Below are 20,691 nucleotides of genomic sequence, written 5' to 3' on the forward strand. Positions count from 1 at the left end.
ATGAGCCATGCCATGTAGGGCCACCCAAGAGAGGTTATGGCAGAGAGTTCTGACAAAACATGGCCCAATGGAGAATGGAATGGCAAGCCACGTTAGAATTCTTGCCTTGAGAACCCCATGAACAGTATGAAAAGGCAAAAAGATATAACACTGAAAAATGAACTCTCCAGATTGATAGTTGCCCAATATGCTATTGGAGAAGAGTGGAGAAATAGCTCAGGAAAGAATGAAGAGGCTGAGCCAAAGCAAAAACAACACCCACTCATAAATATGACTGGTGATGGAAGTCAAGTCCAATGCTGTAAAGAACAACATTGCGTAGGAACCTGGAATGTTAGGTGTCAGGTCTATGGACCAATACAAGGATGTTGGCTACTTATGCTGGCTTATTTATAAATGACAGGATTGTCAACATGGGATTTAAAAAACTTTAACCAAATCATCAGGGCAAATTAAGAGTCTGACATTAAGCTGGATATAATATCTGTATCTTATAAAGGATAGGGAAGAACTTCATGGAAACTACAATAAAACATTACATAAGGTAAAAAAGGATAAAATTTTCACCAATTTCACCTTACACAACACTCATGGATGAAAAGACTAACTTTATCTCAATGAAATTTCCAATAAAATATAAAGTTCCAATAAAAAAATTCCAGTAAGTCTTTTTATAAAGGCTAAATGTAACAAAAGCAATTATGAAGTACAGCAATGCATGAAGGATCCTGACAAACCAAATATAAAAACTTATTATAAAGACAGTGTGGTGTTAGCATAAGAATAGATAAATACCACAATAGAACATATCACATGCTGTGAGCTAAGTCATTTCAGTCATGTCTGACTCTTTGTGACCCCATGGACTGTAGCCCACCAGGCTTCTCTGTTCATGGAATTCTCCAGGCAAGAGTACTGGAGTGGGTTGCCACTTCCTTCTCCAGGGATCTTCCTGACCCAGGGATCGAACCTGGGTCTCCTGCATTGCAGACAGATTCTTTACTGTCTGATCCACCAGAAAAGCCAGAAATATAAAACAGATCCTAAATTTTATTATTCATCAGAGAAGTGCAAATTAAATGTCATTTCACATGCATTAGATTCATAAATACAGTACTATAAAATAATATCAAGTGTTGAAAAAAGTACAGAGAAACAGAATACCTTGCTAGTGAAAATGTAAAAATTGGTATACAACTACTTTGAGGAGCACCATGGTAATAGTCAATACTTGAAGATAAGCATACGGTAAGATTCTTTACCACTGAGTCACCTGGGAAGCCCCTATACAACAGCATATTCTATGGCAATTAAAATGTACTACAGGTATACTTCATTTTATAACGCCTTGCTTTATCATGCTTTGCATATAGTGTGTTTTACAAATTGAAGATTTGTTGCAATCCCACATCAAGACAATATATCTGTGCCATTTTTTCCCCAAAACTTTTTAAAATTTTGTATTGGGGTATAGCCAATTAACAATGTTGTGGTAGTTTCAGGTAAAGAGCAAAGGGACTCAGCTATACATATACATGTTTCCATTTTCCCCTAAACGCCCTGTCTACCCAGGCTGTCTGGGCCAATTTTATTTTTTAAAACAGCATTTGCTCACTTTGTGTCTCTGAGTAACATTTTGGTAACTCTCACAATATTTCAAACTTTTTTGTTATTATTATATTTGTTATGGAGATCAGTGATCTTTAATGTTACTACTCTACTTGTTTTAGAACACCAAGAACTGCACTCATAAGACAGCAAACTGTCAAAATATATGTGTGTGTTCTGACTGCTCCACTCACCAGCCTTTCCTCCAAAGTCTCTCCCTTCACAGGATCCTCTTATTCTCTGAGACATAAAAATGTTGTAATTAGGCTAATCAACAACCCTACAATGGCCTCTAAGTGTTCAACTGAAAGGAAGAGTCACAAATCTGTAACTTTAAATCAAAAGCTAGCAATGAGGACTTCCCTGGTGGTACAGTGGATAACAATTGGCCTTGCAAGGCAGGGGACATGGGTTCAATCCCTGGTTGGGGAACTAAGATCTCACATGCTGAGAGGCAACTAAGCCCACACATCCATGTGCCACAATGAAGATCCTGTGTGCTGCCACACAACTAAGACCTGACACGGCTAACTTGAATAGATAAATATTTTTCTAGAAAAGAAAAAAGTTAGAAATGAATAAGCTTAGTGAGGAAGGCATGCCAAAAGCCAAGACAGGCCAAAGGCTAGGCCTCTTACACCAGTTAGCCAAGTTGTGAATGCAAAGGAAAATTTCTTGAAGGATATTAAAAGTGCTACTCCAGTGAACATATGAATAAGAAAGTGAAACAACCTTATTGCTGATATGACAAAAGTTTTAGTAGTCTGGCTACCTCAAATCAGCCATTAATATTCCCTTAAGCCAAAACCTAATCCAGAGCAAGACCCTAATTCTTCAATGCTGTGCAAGGCTGAGAGAGGTGAGGAAGCTGCCGAAGAAACTTCTGAAGCTAGCAGAGGTTGGTTCACAAGGTTTAAGGAAAGAAGCTGTCTCTATAACAAGGGAGTGCAAGATAAAGCTGCAAGTGCTAACGCAGACACTCCAGCAAGTTATCCAAAGATCTAGCCAAGATAATTAATGAATGCTAAATAATAGATTTTCAATGCAGACAAAAAAACAGCCTTCTATGGGAAGAAGATGCCATTTAGGACTTTCATATCCAGAGGGAAGTCGATGTCAGGCTTCAAAGCCTCAAAGGACAATCTCTTGTTAGGGGCTAATGCAGCTGGTGACTTGAAGGTGAAACCAATGCTCATTTACCATTCTGAAAATTCTAAGACCTTTAAGAATTACGCTAAGTCTACTCTGCCTATGCTCTATCAGTGGAACAACAAAGTCTGCATGACAGCATAACTGTTAACAGTATGGTTTATTAAAAAATTTTAGGACCACTGTGGAGACCTCGTGCTCAGAAAAAAAGATTCCTTTCATATTACTGCTCACTGACAATGCAAGTGGTTACCCAAGAGCTGACAGAGGTGTACAATGAGATTAATGTTGTTTTCATGCCTGCTAACAAATATCCGTTCTGCAGCCCATGGATCAAAGAGGCATTTCAACTTTTAAGTCTGCTTACCTAAGAAATAAATTTCATAAAGTTAACGCTGCCACAGATAGTGATTTCCATGATGGACTTGGGCAAAGTAAATTGAAAACCTTTCTCAAAGGTTTTCTTAATGGCACCTTTTAAATGCCATTAAAAACATCTGATACCTGGGACAAGTTCAAAATATCAATTTTAACAGGAGTTTGGAAGCAGATGATTCCAATCCTCATGGATGTCTTTGAGCAGCTTTAAAACTTCAGTGAAAAAAGTAACTGCACACGTGTTGGAAACAGCAAGAGAACTGAAGTGGAGCCTGAAGATGTAACTTTATTGCTGTAACTTCATGATTAAGACTTCAATGGGTGAGGAGCTGCTTCTTATGGATAAGCAAAGAAAGTGGCTTCTTCAAAAGGCATCCACTCCTGGTGAGGACATGAAGATTGTTGAAATGACAACAAAGGATATAGTCTATTATGTAAATTTAATTGATAAAGCAGCATCAGAGTTTGAGAGGATTTACTCCAACTTTGAAAGAAGTTCTACTGTGGGTAAGATGCTATCAAATAGGACTGCATGCTACACAGAAATATGAGAAAGGAAGAGTCAACCAATGTGTCAAACTTCATTGCTGTCTATTTTAAAAAACTGCCACAACCACTCCAGCCTTCAGCAATGGGGACAAGACTCTCTACCAACAAAAAGATTACAACTGGTTGAAGGCTCAGATGATAGCCTGCAATTTTTTTTTTAGTCATAAAGTATCTTTAAGGTATGTACATTATTTCTTTAGACAAAATGCTACTGCATAGACTTCAATCGAGTGTAAACATAACTTTCATATGCACTGGGAAACCAAAAAACTCATGCAACTTGCTTTATTGCAATATTCCATTTATTGCAGTGGTCTGGAGCCCAATCTGCAATATCTCCCAGGTATGCCTGTACAGCTTATATGAATGAAAAAGATAAATTTCAAATAATACTTAGTGGAAAAACACTTTGCAAATGATAACATACAGTTTGATAATATTTAAAGTTTAAAAATATACTAAATACTACATACATACATATGTAATGTACACACAAACCCAAATACTAAAGTATAAAAACATTGGTGGTGGTGGTTTAGTTCCTAAGTTGTGTCCGACTCTTGCGACCCCCATGGACTGTAGCCCACCAGGCTTCTCTGTCCATGGGATTTCCTAGGCAAGAATACTGGAGTGGGTTGCCAATTCTTCCTCCAAAAAAAACATGCACACTAAACACCAAATAGGGACAGTAGTTACTGTAGGAAAGAAGAATGGGAGGGTTTAACCGTTGCTCTAATTTTCATTTTTTAAAAGACCTGTGGCAAATCTGGCAAAACGTTACTAACTGCTTAAAGCTGGGAGTTAATACATGAGTATTTATCATCTTAATCTCTACCAGTCTCTAGGTGTTTAACATAGTACAATTCACATTTTCTTAAAAAGTGGGAAAATGGTTAATTTTACATAAACAGATCTTAACCAGAAGCAAGAATAAAAGTTTGCTCTTCCCAAGAGCAGTCCAAATTTTTGAAGACAGTCAACCACTCATAAAAAGAGGTAGCAGAAAGTGTCACCCATCTTAACAGCATAATTAAACCTTATTACTTATGTGCCTATCATTATTAAATAAAGTAGCAATTGTGCTCAAACATCTTAATAAAAGATAACAAGATTTCAGAACATAGCAGAAATTCATTCCAGTATGTTCAGAATTTCTATGTAAGGAAACGTACCATAGTAGGTGATTTGACATTCCAGCCTCACTATCTGAATTAAGATGTCCAGGTCCACAGACTTGGAGAATGAACTTATGGTCACCAGGGGCGAAGGTGTGGGGGAAGAATAGATTGGGAGTTTGGGAATGATATGTACACACTGCCATATTTAGATAATCAACAAGGATCTACTGTATAGCATAGAGAAAGCTGCTTAATATTCTGAAATAACCTAAATGGGAAAAGAATGTGAAAAAGGATACACGTATATGTGTAACTGAATCACTTTGCTGTACACCTGAAACTAACACAACACTGTTATGTTCCAATATAAAATAAAACTAGACTCCAATACAAAATTTTAAAAAATTAAAAAGAAGTCCAGATCCACCCAATACAAATCACACAGGCTGTGAAATTCTCCTCTTTTATTCTATTTTAACCTTTTTTGAGTTGTAGATTCATTTAACACTAATTAAATCAAACAAAAAACCATAGGCCTTAGGGGAAAAAAAAAATCACTCGCTATGTAGCTCACAAAGGCCACCCTTAGGCCTCCCTCCTCAACGGTTTTGAACTCCCGCTTTCAAGTTGCTTTCACAAATCTCTATCCGAAACAATGCTGGGTTATGCTGGAAAAGAAGGCAGAGTACAGTCTTGAGTTATAGTTGCGTAAAAGTGACCTTTTGGGCTTTCACCAACTTGTAGAGAGATGGTTAAAGGCTTCAGAGACTTTGCTCCCTAACGAGAGGAGCTGGGCAAATGTCCCTCTCACCTACAACGGACCGAAAGTCTCCTTAAGGTGGGAATGGCGGGAAGAAAAGAATCAAGCAGTTCAGTTTCCCTCTAAGATAAGGGACAGGTACCTGCCCCTTTCTTCCGAGCACCCGCACCCGCACCCACACAGGCGCACAGAAACCCCCTGGAAAATGTCGCTATCGAGAGCTGCCGAATCAGAAACAGCTGTCTGACACCGAAACTACCCCTGCAGACGCCCCGGCTGCACCTCGACCCCCGAAAAGGTGCGGGTGGAGCTGGTGGAGAGGGGGAGGGGACACCTGAGCACCAACAACGGCCTCAACCGCCTCCTGCAAAGTCCGCGCTGCGGCCCACAAAACTCGCGACCTGCAGAATCGCATACTCACTGGAAAGTGGGGCCGGGTCCTGGCCCCGGCCCGGTCCCTGGAACCCGGCGGGTCTCCCAGGGTTTCGGGGGAGGCGGCGGCTGAGACGCCATCTCCGCCTCGTCTCAGCTCCCGCTCTGAACTGGGACTCTCCAGGCCCCGGGACACCGGCCGCTTGAACACCAGGCACAACTTGCAGAGCGCCGAGCCCTCCACCTGGCCCGCTCCTGAAGTCAGGATGTGGCTCGTGGTGCTTTGCTACTTGGGATTACAGTCTAGGTCTATACCACTAATCCATGGGAAGAAATGCTCTCTTTTTATTTGTCCTAGAAAGAATTTCCATTCTAAACCGAGGATAAGAGTTCATCGATATTTCCGGCAGCGGCTACAGTGCCTCAGACGTCGGAGTCCCACTGAGGCTTCCCAGGGACAAGTCCCGCACCCTTCCGGAGTAATGCCCCACGCACTTCTCCCCCCGCTGAGGAGGCAGGGTGTGTTGCGACTGGCCAAGCATCTTGACTGATCTCCTTGCCAACATGCAGGGGAGAGAGAGTTCTCTCAGTCCTCGCGTGAGGGACCTGGTACTTTCGTTCTAAAGCTCTTGTTTCCTCGGGGAACAGAATTGCTAGACGCAATAGGTGCGTTGTCTTTAGTCTTCCCCGTTCTCTCGGAGGGCTGGATGGGGTTAAATTTCAGGCTCCGGCGTCCTGGGAGAAGGTGAGGCTGGGAGGTCTGAGGTGTGGGGTTGCGGACTGGGTGCCGGAGAGGTGTGGATAGAGGGGATCGTTTCCTTCCTTCGGGAGAGGCTTTGATAGCAAGGAGGGGTGCGTGGGAAGTTTTTTGGATCCCAGTGGAGGGGAGAAGGGCTTGCTTGGTTGGCCAAAGACTCGAGGTTAGACATGGGGATGAACTTTCCAGAAATTAGGTTCCACTACAGAGTGTATCGGTAGCGCGATGAAGTTACGAGCACCTCCTTATTTAAAAAGTCCACACCCCACCCCACAAAACGAATGATCCCCTTCTGTATGAAAATGAGTTTTAAAAGATCCCAGGATGTGAGACTCAGCCTGGGTATTTTGCCTGCTCCTTTGCCATAAATAGTTTCTGTAATCATCGGAGCTGTGAAGAGAAAATTCATCCTCTCATCTAGTAAACCAGGGACGGGGCGAGTTACCGCTGGTTTGTGGAGAAGAGACTAGGGATCCTGACACCTGGGAAGAGGTTCTGTTGCAATATGTTCCAGTTCTTTGTGTACACACGTAACCGAAAAGTAAATATCTTGAAGGCAACCAACAATTAAAACCTTACAGCAAGGGATGTATTTCTCAAGGCTTGCTTGGAAAGATAATAAATCTAATACGCAATAACTGATTTCTCATGTTTTATGAGGGAGAAGGCAATGGCAACCCACTCCAGTACTCTTGCCTGGAAAACCCCATGGCCGGGGGAGCCTGGTAGGCTGCAGTCCATGGGGTCGCTAGGAGTCGAACACGACTGAGCGACTTCACTTTCACTTTTCACTTTCATGCACTGGAGAAGGAAATGGCAACCCACTCCAGTGTTCTTGCCTGGAGAATCCCAGGGACGGGGGAGCCTGGTGGGCTGCCGTCTATGGGGTCGCACAGAGTCGGACACGACTGAAGTAACTTAGCAGCAGCAGCAGATAGCCAGTCCAGGTTCGATAGCATATTAAAAAGCAGAGGCATTACTTTGCCAACAAAGGTTCGTCTAGTCAAGGCTATGGTTTTTCCAGTGGTCATGTATGGATGTGAGAGTTGGACTATAAAGAAAGCTGAGCACCGAAGAATTGGTGCTTTTGAACTGTAGTGTTGGAGAAGACTCTTGAGAGTCCCTTGGACTGCAAGGAGATCCAACCAGTCCATCCTAAAGGAGATCAGTCCTGGGTGTTCATTGGAAAGCCTGATGTTGAAGCTGAAACTCCAGCACTTTGGCCACCTGATGCAAAGAGCTGACTCATTGGAAAAGACCCTGATTCTGGGAAAGATTGAGGGCAGGAGGAGAAGGGGATGACGGAGGATGAGATGGCTGGATGGCATCACCGACTCGATGGACATGGGTTTCAGTGGACTTAGGGAGTTAGTGATGGACAGGGAGGCCTGGTTTGCTGCGGTTCATGGGGTCGCAAAGAGTTGGACACGACTGAGCCACTGAACTGAACTGAACTAGAACCCAGCCACAGGCAATCTGTTGTTTGTAGTCTTGCCTGCTCAACTGATTTTTATGGTGAAGAATTCAATAGAACTATCTACCTGTCTTCATTATTTTCTGTCAAAGATCTACTCTTGATAAGTGGCCATAAACATTTAGAAACTTGCATTTAGTAGTGAGTTTAAAAGGTTAGAAAACACAAACTGATTCTAAGAGTCACATCTTCATAGTAAGCAGCTGGTGAGAGCTTCACTCTCCCACTATTATTAATCAAGTTCGTTTGAATTATGACATTGCACGAATTAAAGGTGCCAGTCTTTTATCAGTACCTCAGTATCATTACCATGCAGTTATGATTTTATAAAACATCACTAGTTCCTCATTTTAAACTAATGTGAGTTGATTCATTAATCAGAAGACCCTGCCCCCAAAAAGAATGATTCCATAATTTAATTTTTATTACCCCTCTTTCCAGGCAACAAGAGCCCATTCTCTATGCAATATTTACTGCTAAGTGAATTTTTTCAAATTGAAAAGTAGCAAGTTGTTTTAGACAACAATTACTCTGAAATATTTTGCATTTAATTTGTTTTTGTTGGCGTTTTTACTTGTGTATGGAAAGAACAGATTGTTCTCACTTTGCTAGTAGTTGGTTGTTTTTTAGTTATTATTTCATCAAAGTAAAATTGACATTTTTGAATCTACTGATCATTTTATTTTGAATACTTGTCTGCTTAACTATCATTCAGGTCAGTCAAGTATTACATAACATAGAATGATCTGATTATTTTTTTCTAGCAAAAATATAAAAGATTTATTTTTGGCTGTATGGGTCTTCATTGCTGCATGGGCTTTTCTCTGGTTGTGGCAAGTGGGGACTTCTCTCTTGTGGCACATGGGCTTAGTTGCTTCACAGCATGGCGAATCTTCCTGGATCAGGAATCAAAGCTGTGTCTCCTGCATTGGCAGGCAGATTCTTTACCACTGAACCACCAGGGAAACCGCTAGCAAACTCATTTTTGATTTCTAACAGGAAAGTTGATAGAATTTACTACTCTGTTTTCTCAAACAATACTGAATGGTACAAAATAAAAAGCAAAATTGCAGTCTCTATTCTTGTTTTCACTATCCTCCTCAGAGACAACCATATTTTATTTGTTTTATTTTTATTTCTTTTGATTGATTTAGTTATGTTGGTGCACTTATCGTAATCTAGAATGTTGAATCCTCGACAGCTAGAAACTTTTACCTGATCCATCTAATAAATTGCCTTCAAGTTTATGTTTCAATAAAGATGTAAAGAAAGCAACGTTATTGGAGAGTACCAAATAGTGATTTCCGAATATGAACTTTTTATCCTTTAAGAGTCTTATCCTTAAAGGTGACCATATATTTGTCTATGAAAGTAAAGCACAAAAGATGCTCATTAGTTTTACTTATTCTTTTTTTCTAGTTGCAATTACTGAGTATGTTTCCTCTGACTGTGGAAAACAAGCATGTGGCCCAGTTGTTGCTCAGTACTGGTACCTGTCCAAGATGTATCTTCAGATTCTGTGGTGTGGATTTTCACGCACCATACAAACTTCCCTACAAGGTATTTTCTTTCTTTCTAAAGTTAAGAAAGGGTCTCTATTTTTAAAGTCAGTACCTGTGTATTTGAGAGCAAGTATCTGTTCATAACTCTTCATTAAAAAACTAATAAAATAATTACTGATAATGATAATTTTAGAATTTCCATTACCATAAATGTAAGTTCCTTCTTAAGTGATTATATGTAGCATTTAATGTAGTAGGATCTTTGTGGAGTAATTCCCTGGTACATTTAATGTTTGCATAGACCTTTCCTAAAGACTTCCTAGACAGAATATCACAAAATAGTGTTTCTCACCAAATTTTAGTAAAATATAACAGAAGGGGGTCGAAACGTTATGAGTTTGGTTGCCTTTTTTTCTTTTTCTGTTTTCTATTTTACCACTTGTATTTACAGATAGGGGTACTTGCAACTTTCTAGAAGTAAATGCTTATCATCTAGCATCACTTGCTGCTATTCATAACAAAAAAGTAATATACTGATGTCTTTGACATTTATGGTAATATACAGAGAGCTTTGACATTTTATAGAATATTTCATATAAGATATGTAACATTTTGTGAAATATATTTTACTCTAATAGTGATGTTCATTTCAGAGGCAGATAGTAATTATATATGTATATAAATATGTACTTATATAAGCAGTACAAATTCACACACATGTATGCCTGCACACTCAGTTTCCTATAATTTAAAAAAAAATTTCCCAGGGACTTCCTTGTCTGTCTAGTGGTTAAGAATCTGTGCTTCCATTTCAGGGGGCATGGGTTCAATCCCTGGTTGGGGAACTAAGATCCCACAGGCTGCACATGGCACAGACAGAAAAAAAATTTCCCAGGAGTTAGCAACAGCAGTCATTCCTTCTATGTATTAATCGTTTCTATTATCTTGGAAATTAGTAATTATGTCCAGTATTCATATACATTTTTATATGTCAAGTGCTAATATAATCCTCATACTAACCTATTAGGTAAGTACATACTATGATTGTCTCTATTTTCAGATGACGAAACTGAGGCACAGAGAGGTTAAGCAGCCTGCCCAAAGTTACACAGCTATTAAGTGAGCAAGCTAGGATATGAACTGTCTGTCTGAATCCAAAGCCTAGAATTTGGAGCTAGAAGACATGGATTTGAAACCCAGTTCCACCACTTTCCAGCTTCAGTTTTCTCCTCTGTAAATGGTATTGATGATAACATCCACCTCACAGGATTTTAAGGGACAATATCTAATAACGTATGTGAAAACACTTTGAAAACTGAAAATGGTACATATGCTATGATAACTAATAAATATATCTATATCATTTATACGCATAATAACTACAAAGTAATAAGATTGAGTTTATGTAACTCTCCTCAATTATTTTCAGATACATTGTTTTATACATATGTTGTAAGTATTGTATAGAGACTTAGTGTTACCATTATATCATTTTATGTAAATAAACATGAAAATATCTGAGGACTTTATTTGGTAAATATACTTATATTTTGGTATTTTCTATTCATGTCATATATGTCACATACATATTAATATATCTGTACAATGTTTATTGACATTATAAATCTTAGGTAATAATAAACATATTTGTGTGGGCCATAAGATACCTATATGTGTATATATGTATGAGTACATATGTCTCTGTTAAAGATTTAATAAGAAAACTAATGTCTTAATAAAATGAATTAAATTTGTTTGAGTGAAAGATTTTTCCCTTTGGAGTCAGTAAATTGTAATGTGAGTGAATTTCAAAGGGATATTTATTCAGCAACTGAATAATATATGCCTAATTTAGACAAAACAGAAGAAAAGTCCTCTGAATATTTAGATGAGTGGAATGTCTGAAATATGAGAATGTTTGAAAGCAGTGCCACAATTTACATTCCAATACTAAGAGTGACAGAAATTAGGGAAACCAGAATGTAGTAAAGAGCTTTTTTTAATAATTACTATTAGTAGTATGTAATTATGATGCCAAATTTCAACATTGCCAGCATCTGTTTGCCTTTGTGTAGTTAATTGCCTTGAAATTATTTTTACTTAGTAGACTTTTAATCTAATTTTTTAGATTTCATATTAAACATTATACATATGAGATTTTAGTGGTTGTGAGATTATTAAATAACCTAACATGAATGGAAATTCAGTTTGCATTTCTAGTTGTTAATAATTAGAATTGAAGTTTTTTGTTTTGTTTGTTTGTGTTGCTGAAATTAGCAAGTGAATGACCATCAAAACAGAACTACAAATCAAATTAGTAAATTTGTTAATGGAGCTTTTCCATCTCAGATTTAAGAATTTAGCTCCACTAATGTATGAAACCCTTTTGAAAAAATATTCACACACATATTATAGGAGCTAGGTGAATCTCTTCTAAATTTTCCCGAAAGCCAGTGCTGGTTAATAAAATAAATTCGTTGCTCCAGAATTGATGTAAATCAGCATTGTATAAGTCTATGATATATCATAATTTTCATTCCTGTTTTCATGTTCATCTTTAAGGATATTGTCAAAGAGTCATTACTTTTCCTTTTTAATTAACTTTCAGGAGTTGCTCAGTGAACTACAAAAATTTCTGGAAGCTGAAGAAGATAAATTAGTTTCTGAAGTTCCATACCCACCTCCCAAGAAAATTCGACTCCAGGAACCAGAAGATCGGATTGTTGGGATGGATAGTCTGAGTCAAAACGGAGAGGGAAAGCTCTCAGTGACTGAAGATGGAAGCAGTTCTTCCCAGAACTCGAATTTAAATGTATGCAATATATGCTTAGGAATTCTTCAAGATTTCTGTGAAAAAGAGTTCATTAGAAAGGTACACTGTTGTTATTTTTTTTACTAATGTGTAATATATAAAGATTTTCAGTTCTAAGGCCTATAGTTCCTGTTTCCAAAGGAAGAATGCCATTCATTTTAACTTGTTTCACACAAATGGATCATTGGAATATTTTAATTTTTTTAAAAAACAAAGTCTACTATTCTCAAATTGCCTTTTCATCGTGTCTGAAAAAAATCAATGAAGTATGTATCCATGTATTTCTATTATGAGTCCTGTTCAATTGAACAAAATATAGCAGTTTCCCTTTTGCTGTTTAACATAACTAAGGAGTTAGAGAAACAGTTCTTTTTGAGACCTGTCAGTGTCTAGAAAAGATGAGTATTACAGCCTTGTGAAAGGTACATGATTGAAGGTGACATTGCTTTTTGTTGCCAAATGTTAAGAGTGCCTATTTGGCTTTATTTTGTTTAAAATCTTTTCTGAATTATCAGATGACTTAATAGAAAAGTATTTCAACATTCGATAGATTGTTCTGCACGTGAGTCCTGGCTCTTTTGGTGCCTCGTGATATCAAATATTTGATTTTAGGATGTTTGTGAGAGTTTCCTACTCAAAGATAAAAGTTTAGAAGTTTTGCAGTGCTGTCTCTTGGACCAAAAGTTCATGTTATGAAGATGCGTATAAAATTTTCAGCAATTCCTAGAAATCTGTATAACACTTTTTTTATGGAATAAAAAATACTTTCTATGTAATACTTTTTTAGGTGTGCCAAAAGGTTGAGGCCTCTGGGTTTGAATTCACCAACTTGGTATTGTCGGTCTCCTTCCCACCACAGCTATCTGTAAGAGAGGTAAGGTCATTTACATTCATAAAACTATATGTGAAGTATGCAATAGAATTTCTAAAAAATTAGGGAAGTATAAATATTCCTTACCATATTATGTTTTCACACTTTGTGTATTTATTGAATGACTGAAAGCGTTATATTATTATAAATGTTTAATAATGTTGAGTGAAGGCATGAAAAAAGGAATTATTGGTTCAAGTTAGTCTATCCCTCACAGGACTGCCATCTTTTTTAAAGGTCCTTATTCAGTAGCGACATTCATTGAGCATTAGCTCTGTGTGAGACATGCTGGTCAGAGAAAGAGATTTAACCAGGACTTCAGAGATCTTTGGGGCTTCCCTGATGGCTCAGTTGGTAAAGAATCTGCCTGCAATGCGGGAGACTCCAGTTCAATTCCTGGGTTGGGAAGATCCCCTGGAGAAGGGATAGGCTACCCACTCCAGTATTCTTGTGCTTCTCTTGTGGCTCAGCTGGTAAAGAATCTGCCTGAAATTTGGGAGACCTGAGTTTGATCCCTGGGTTGGAAAGATCCCCTGGAGAAGGGAAAGGCTACCCAATATTCTGGCCTGGAGAATTCCATGGACTGTGTAGTCCATGGGGTCAGTCACAAAGAGTCTGACATGACTGAGTGACTTTCACTACTACAACTACAACTACTCCTCCTCCTCCTCAGAGATCTTTGGGGGCAAATGTATGTGTTTTATAATGGTCCTAGGCTAAGGTCATTTTAATTTTGATGAGCCTTCTCTTTTCCAAAGCAAAATATAAAAAGGTAACACCTCTTTTAGTCAAAGGAAAAATGGAGAGAAAGTACTTTATTTTAACTTTTTTCCTTTAGTAAGTGAAAAAAATAACAGCAGGCATTATCCTAACATTCCTGTGTGTAGAAACTGATGTGAAAACAAAGCTATCTTTGTTAAAACTGTTAAATGTAGCATAGAGAGAATGACCTCTGTAATCTTAACTTATAACGAGTTGTAAACACATCCATTTGTATGTATGAGGTATCTTTTCCCCAAGAATCCCAAAACTTCACCTTTCATCTGTACCATCACTTTCTATGGGTGAGTATGTTTATTAGCCCCTAAAAGGCTAAAGATTGACTTAAGACTTGTTGAAGCTGGATAAATGATAGAGAAGAGGTGGGATGTGAAAAAGAGTAGAGTGATTTTCAGTAGTATCTCTGTTGATAACAAGATAACAGAGCAAATGGAAGAGTAAAGGGGATGATGATGCGATACCAAGGTTCATGAACACTTAAAGTAATTTTCTAGTCAGTCATCAATGAATTTCTCACTGATAGGTCCAATTTTGGTAGAGAAAAACAGACTTTGAAAAGCTAACGGATTCACAAAAAGTTTCAGTATTTGAGTAACAGAGATAGGAAAAGAAATATATTTTCTAAGTGTGGTTATATATCTTGCTACCAACCTCTTCATCTGAATGTTTATGTTTTTACATTAAAATTTGTAGTGTCCGTTTTTACCACATATGTGATTATTTTAACAATCCTAACTTAATATTTGTTGAATACTTGTGAAGTATTTATATTCCATATTAGAAATAGAAGATGCTTCTTTAAATAAAAAGTAGAATTATTCTTCATAAACTCTTCTTGGTTTTTATAATTGATTTTTAATCATTAAACTATTAGCAGAAATATAAACTATTCCAATTATTGGGAAATTAATACATTAATACATTTCCACAGTTTAGTGTATAAAGTTTTCCTATGTATTAATGCGTAACATATTTTTACCCATTATTTCCTTGAGAATAATAACTATTCACAAGTTTGCAGTATACTGTTTTCGCAACCCAGATATTTTCAGCAAATCATGTTTATGGTTCACTTTGTCATTTTCTTTTATTATTATGTTTTGATACTTACTTTTATTGCCATCTCTTATTACTTCTTTGAACTTGAGTTATATTTTATTAGCCAAGTGGAATATAAATTGCTTTTCAAACTTGTTAACTTATTTGCTACTCAACCCAGTTTAAACAAACTACACATCTTCAGAATATTCTTGTATTTTGAACATAAATTTTGTGCATCTCTACTGCCGTGTTTCTTCTATGTTGTCAGCTTAGATCTTATAAAACTTGGAACTTATTGATCTGTATGTAAAATTAACTATTAACCTATGTGCCATTGACTGATGCTGGTTATCTCATAATTCATGTTGGAATATACAATTGAGTCAGTTGAAATCATTCACCTTTTTTCCTACTTCTAAAGAAGAAAATTATGATCACAGATAAATTGATTTGAAAGCAAATAATTTTTCATTAGCCTAGTAGTATTTATTATATTCCTGTTTACAGAAGAATCTAGGAAAGGGATGAGCTCAAATAAAGAATTTTTTAAAAAATCAAACTGTCAAATTTGTATTCACTCTTCCATATTTCTGGCCTTACCAGTTCCTTTCTGGCTAAGCTATAGTTTTAGTTTATCATCATTATAAAAGCACTAATTTAAAAGCTTAGAAAGAAAAATCACCATCATGTTCACTGAGTGTGGGAGAATATGGAGGGAGGGGTGGAATAAAGTTCCTGTAAATGTTTTTCTAGGAACTAGCTGGACTAGTTGGTCTGGTCAGGACAGTTACAGACTAATATTGCTAAAGAGCGGAAAAACAAGTGATGAACTGACAAACACCTGTTAGACATCAAGTAAAACATGATAAGTGGAATAAATGGAGACCGTATCCAGGGATTCACAGAAGTAACAATATGGAAACTAGCTGGATATAATACTTAGAGGCTCCAAAGCCTTCATAACAGCATACAAAATTTGGATGCTAAAGTTAGTTATAAGAGAGAGTAAAAAATATCTTTTAGCTATCATGGTGACTTTCTGAAATTGGCCTTACCACTTGAATGTAACTATGGAAGGATTTTTTTTTTTTTTGCAAGATTCAGATTTGTTTAAAGGAGAGATGTAATATTGTGATGTGGCAAGAAATTATGTACATGCATTGAGATCTGAGATCCTGCAAGTGGAAGGATGCTGAACACCCAGAGAAGCATAAAAAGAGAAATGGCATCAATGACAGGAGTGGAACGGTGTTGATGTCCCTTGGTCAAGGGCAGAAGTGATGAGTTGCAGACATAAGAGAGTCATGAAAGTAGGCAGTAGTATGGGAGAATTTGGTGTCAAGGCAGTTGATTGAAATCACAGTTTAAGGCACATTGTCTTGACAGCTTTTGAATTGGAACAGTTTACTTTCTTGAAGTAGTTGTTCTCAAGCTTTAATGTGCATAGAAATCAATTGGAGAGTTTCCTAGGCCCCATCCCCAGGGATTCTGATATAGTAGGTGAGTGGGACCCATGAATTTGCATTTCTAACAAGCTCCTGGGCAATATTGGTGCTGCTATAAGGACCACACTTTTGAGAACCACTGCCCTAAAGGATAATGGGGGAACTAATCTACTCCTAAGTGAAAAAACCTTTTAAAATTTGTGTTCCTGATAGGATGGGAGAAGTAGGCATAATTAGAATATATACTAGGCTTTTGATATGTAGACTTCAAACAGTTCAGAGGAAAAGGCAGTCAAAGAAAAAATGGCATAGGAATCTGGGCTGGAAAATAAAAGGATTGGGAAATTCAAAGAAAGTGCAATTCAGACCTAAGTTAAAGCCAGATTATCCATGTGAGTTCCCTGGCAGTCCAGGGATTAGGACTTGTGCTTTCACTACCATGGCCTGGGTTCAGTTCCTGGTTGGGGAACTAAGATTCTGCAAGCCATGCGGCCTGACCAAAAAAAAAAAAAAAGCAAATTACCCCAACCAATAAAGTTTAGGGAGAAAAATGCATCCCGATGAAGAAGAAATGGGGGCTATCTTCTCTCACTTTCTGTGTGTGTGTGTATAAACATTTGTATTTATATATTTGTTTGACTTTTTCTTTGATAAGTTTCAAAAGTAATAAGACTAGCCTAATGAACCCTATGTGTGTATCATCCAACTCCAACAGTTAAATTTTTTTTATTTTACCAACCTGAGATCAATTTTTAAAAAATATAGAAAAGGTGAAGTCAAATTAAGGCAGATGTAGAAGGAGGCTTAGATCTATAATAATAGCAAATGGAAAAACGAGTACAGACTTGCAAAAATTGCTAAGGAAGACTTGGGGTACTTAAAGTTATATTTAGATCAACAAAGATGAAAAGGGGATAGATCTGCTTTTTGATACTGAAGGCATACTGCTGATGCATGATATAGAGAAAGCAGAACCCCGAAGATCCTATTTTGTTTGTCAAAGAAAGTGAAAGTTAAGTCCGACTCTTTGCAATCTCATGGATGGTAGCCTGCCAGGCTCCTCCATCCATGGAATTTTCCAGGCAAGGATACTGGAGTGGGTTGCCATTTCCTTCTCCAAGGAAAATGACCTGCAAATGAAAAGGATCGAATGGTCACTGCTAAGGGAATGAAAGCTCCACATGATCAGTTCAGTTCAATTGCTCAGTTGTGTCCGACTTTCTGGAACCCCATGGACTGCAGCACGCCAGGCTTCCCTGTCCATCACCAACTCCCAGAGCTTGCATTTGAACATGTCCATCGAGTTGGTGATGCCATCCAACCATCTCATCCTCTGTCATCCATTCTACTGCCTTCAATCTCTACCAGCATCAAGGCCTTGTGAGTCAGTTCTTTGCATCACGAGGCCAAAGTATTGAAGTTTCAGCTTCAGTATGAGTTCTTCCAATGATTATTCAGGACTGATTTCCTTTAGGATTGACTGGTTTGATCTCCTTGCACTCCAACGGACTCTCAAGAGTCTTCTTCAATACCTTAGTTCAAAGCATCAATTCTTCGGTGTTCAACTTTCTTTATGGGCCAACTCTCACTCCATACATGACTACTGGAAAAACCATAGCTTTGGCTAGATGGACCTTTGTTGGCAAAGTAATATCTCTGCTTTTTAATGTGCTGTCTAGGTTGATCATAGCTTTTCTTCCAAGGATAAGTGTCTCTTAATTTCATGGCTGCAGTTACTATCTGCAGTGATTTTGGAGCCCAAGAAAATAGAGTATCTCACTGTTTCCATTGTTTCCCCATCTATTTGCCATGAAGTGATGGGACTGGATGCCATGATCTTAGTTTTTTGAATGATGAGTTTTAAGCCAACTTTTTCACTCTCCTCTTCCACTTTCATCAAGAGGCTCTTCAGTTCTTCTTCACTTTCTGCCATAAGGGTGGTATCATCTGCATACCTGAGGTTAGTGATATTTCTCCCAGCAATCTTGGTTCCGGCCTGTGCTTCATCAAGCCCAGCATTTTACAAGACTCAACCTGCATATAAGTTAAATAAGCAGGGTGACAATATACAGCCTTGATGTACTCCTTTCCCAATTTGGAACCAGTCCGTTCCAAGTCTGGTTCTAACTGTTGCTTCTTGACCTGCATACAGATTTCTCAGGAGGCAGATAAGGTGGTCTGGTATTCCCATCTCTTGAGGAATTTTCCACAGTTTGTGTGATCCACACAGTCAAAGGCTTTGACATCATAGTCAATAAAGCAGAAATAGATGTTTTTCTGGAACTCTCTTGCTTTTTCTTTTTTTTTTAACAGAAGGCAAAATATATATATATATATTTTTTTTTTTGAGTGACATACATACATTGACCCTTATTTATTTATTTTATTTTTTTATAATTTATTTATTTTAGTTAGGGGCTAATTACTTTACAATATTGTAGTGGTTTTTGCCATACATTGACATGAATCAGCCATGGGTTTACATGTGTTCCCCATCCTGAACCCCCCTCCCACCTCCCTCCCCATCCCATCCCTCTGGGTCATCCCATTGCCCCAGCCCTGAGCATTTGTCTCATGCATTGAACCTGGAATGGTGTTCTATTTCACATATGAAAATATACATGTTTCAATGCTATTCTCTCAGAATGTCCCACCCTCACCTTCTCCCTCAGAGTCCATAAGACTGTTCTATGCATCTGAGTTTCTTATTCTGTCTCACATATAGGGTTATCGTTACCATCTTTCAAATTCCATATATATGCATTAGTATACTATATTGGTGTTTTTCTTTCTGGCTTACTTCACTCTGTATAATGGGCTCCAGTTTCATCCATCTCAATAGAATTGATTCAAATGTATTCTTTTTAATGGCTGAGTAATATGGAACTCTCTTGTTTTTTCAATGATCCAGCAGATGTTGGCAATTTGATCTCTGGTTCCTCTGCCTTTTCTAAATCCAGCTTGAACATCTGGAAGTTCTCCGTTCATGTATTGTTGAAGCCTAACTAGGAGAATTTTGACCAATACTTTGCCAGTGTGTGAGATGAGTGCAGTTGTGTGGCAGTTTGAACATTCTTTGACATTGTCTTTCTTTGGGATTGGAATAAAAACTGACCTTTTCCAGTCCTGTGGCCACTGCTGAGTTTTCCAAATTTGCTGGCATATTCAGTGCAGCACTTTCACAGCATCATCTTTTAGGATTTGAAGTAGCTCAACTGGAATTCCATCACCTCCACTAGTTTTGTTCATAGTGATGCTTTCTAAGGCCCATTTGACTTCTCATTCCAGGATGTCTGGCTGTAGGTGAGTAATCACACCATCGTGGTTATTTGGGTCATGAAGATCTTTTTTGTATAGTTCTTCTGTGTATTCTTGCCATCTCTTCTTAATATCTGCTTCTTTTAGGTCCATGCCATTCTTGTCCTTTATTGAGCCCATCTTTGCATGAAATGTTCCCTTGGTATCTGATTTTCTTGAAGAGATCTCTAGCCTTTCCCATTCTATTGTTTTCCTCTATTTCTTTGCATTGATCACTGAGGAAGGCTTTCTTATCTCTCCTTGCTATTCTTTGGAACTCTGCACTCAGATGGGTATACCTTTCCTTTTTCCTTTGCCTTTCACTTCTCTTCTTTTCTCAGCTATTTGTAAGGCCTCCTCAGACAACCATTTTTGCCTTTTTGCATTTCTTTTTCTTGGGGATGGTCTTGATCACCGCCTCCTGTACAATGTCACAAACTTCCGTCCATAGATCTTCAGGCACTCTGTCTATCAGATCTAATCCCTTGAATCTATTTGTAACTTCCACTGTATAATCATAACGTATTTGATTGAGGTCATACCTGAATGGTTGTGGTTTTCCCCTACTTTCTTCAATTTAAGTGTGAATTTTGCAATAAAGAGTACATGATCTAATCCAATTTTCTGTTGTTGGGTGGGGCTGTGTTCCCTCCCTGTTAATTTGGCCCAGGCCAAACTATGGTGATGATTATAATGGCGGCCTCCTTCAAAAGGACTTGTGTATGCACTGTTGTTTTCAGTGCCCCTGACCCCACAACATGCCACTGTCGACCCACAC

The 20,691-nt window shown here is 38.0% G+C and overlaps 2 protein-coding genes across 13 annotated transcripts in view; one reads left to right on the forward strand and one right to left on the reverse strand.

The window, feature by feature from the left end:
• The window catches only part of PEX13 (peroxisomal biogenesis factor 13), a 28,860-nt gene extending 22,754 nt beyond the window's left edge, over positions 1-6,106 (reverse strand). Inside the window, exon 1 of the mRNA XM_081593081.1 lies at positions 5,984-6,106. Coding sequence (XP_081449207.1) covers positions 5,984-6,075 — 92 coding nt within the window. The 5' untranslated portion in view covers positions 6,076-6,106. The remainder of the gene's footprint in view (positions 1-5,983) is intronic.
• A 271-nt stretch (positions 6,107-6,377) lies between these two features.
• PUS10 (pseudouridine synthase 10) overlaps positions 6,378-20,691 on the forward strand; it is a 76,989-nt gene continuing 62,675 nt past the window's right edge. For 2 of the 12 annotated variants that reach the window (XR_014082863.1, XM_081593077.1), the window contains exons 1-5: positions 6,614-6,679; positions 9,585-9,725; positions 10,728-10,991; positions 12,276-12,539; positions 13,267-13,353. Coding sequence is in view for 9 of the 12 variants with exons in the window: in XM_081593077.1 (XP_081449203.1) it covers positions 10,989-10,991; positions 12,276-12,539; positions 13,267-13,353 (354 nt within the window). In the remaining 3 variants the exon portion in view is untranslated. The other 10 variants (XR_014082862.1, XM_081593073.1, XR_014082861.1 and 7 more) reach the window with 8 other exon arrangements.

The sequence above is a fragment of the Giraffa tippelskirchi genome, chromosome 4 (assembly GCF_054371585.1).
Source record: "Giraffa tippelskirchi isolate mGirTip1 chromosome 4, T2T-mGirTip1v1.2.pri, whole genome shotgun sequence".
Taxonomy (NCBI): domain Eukaryota; kingdom Metazoa; phylum Chordata; class Mammalia; order Artiodactyla; family Giraffidae; genus Giraffa; species Giraffa tippelskirchi.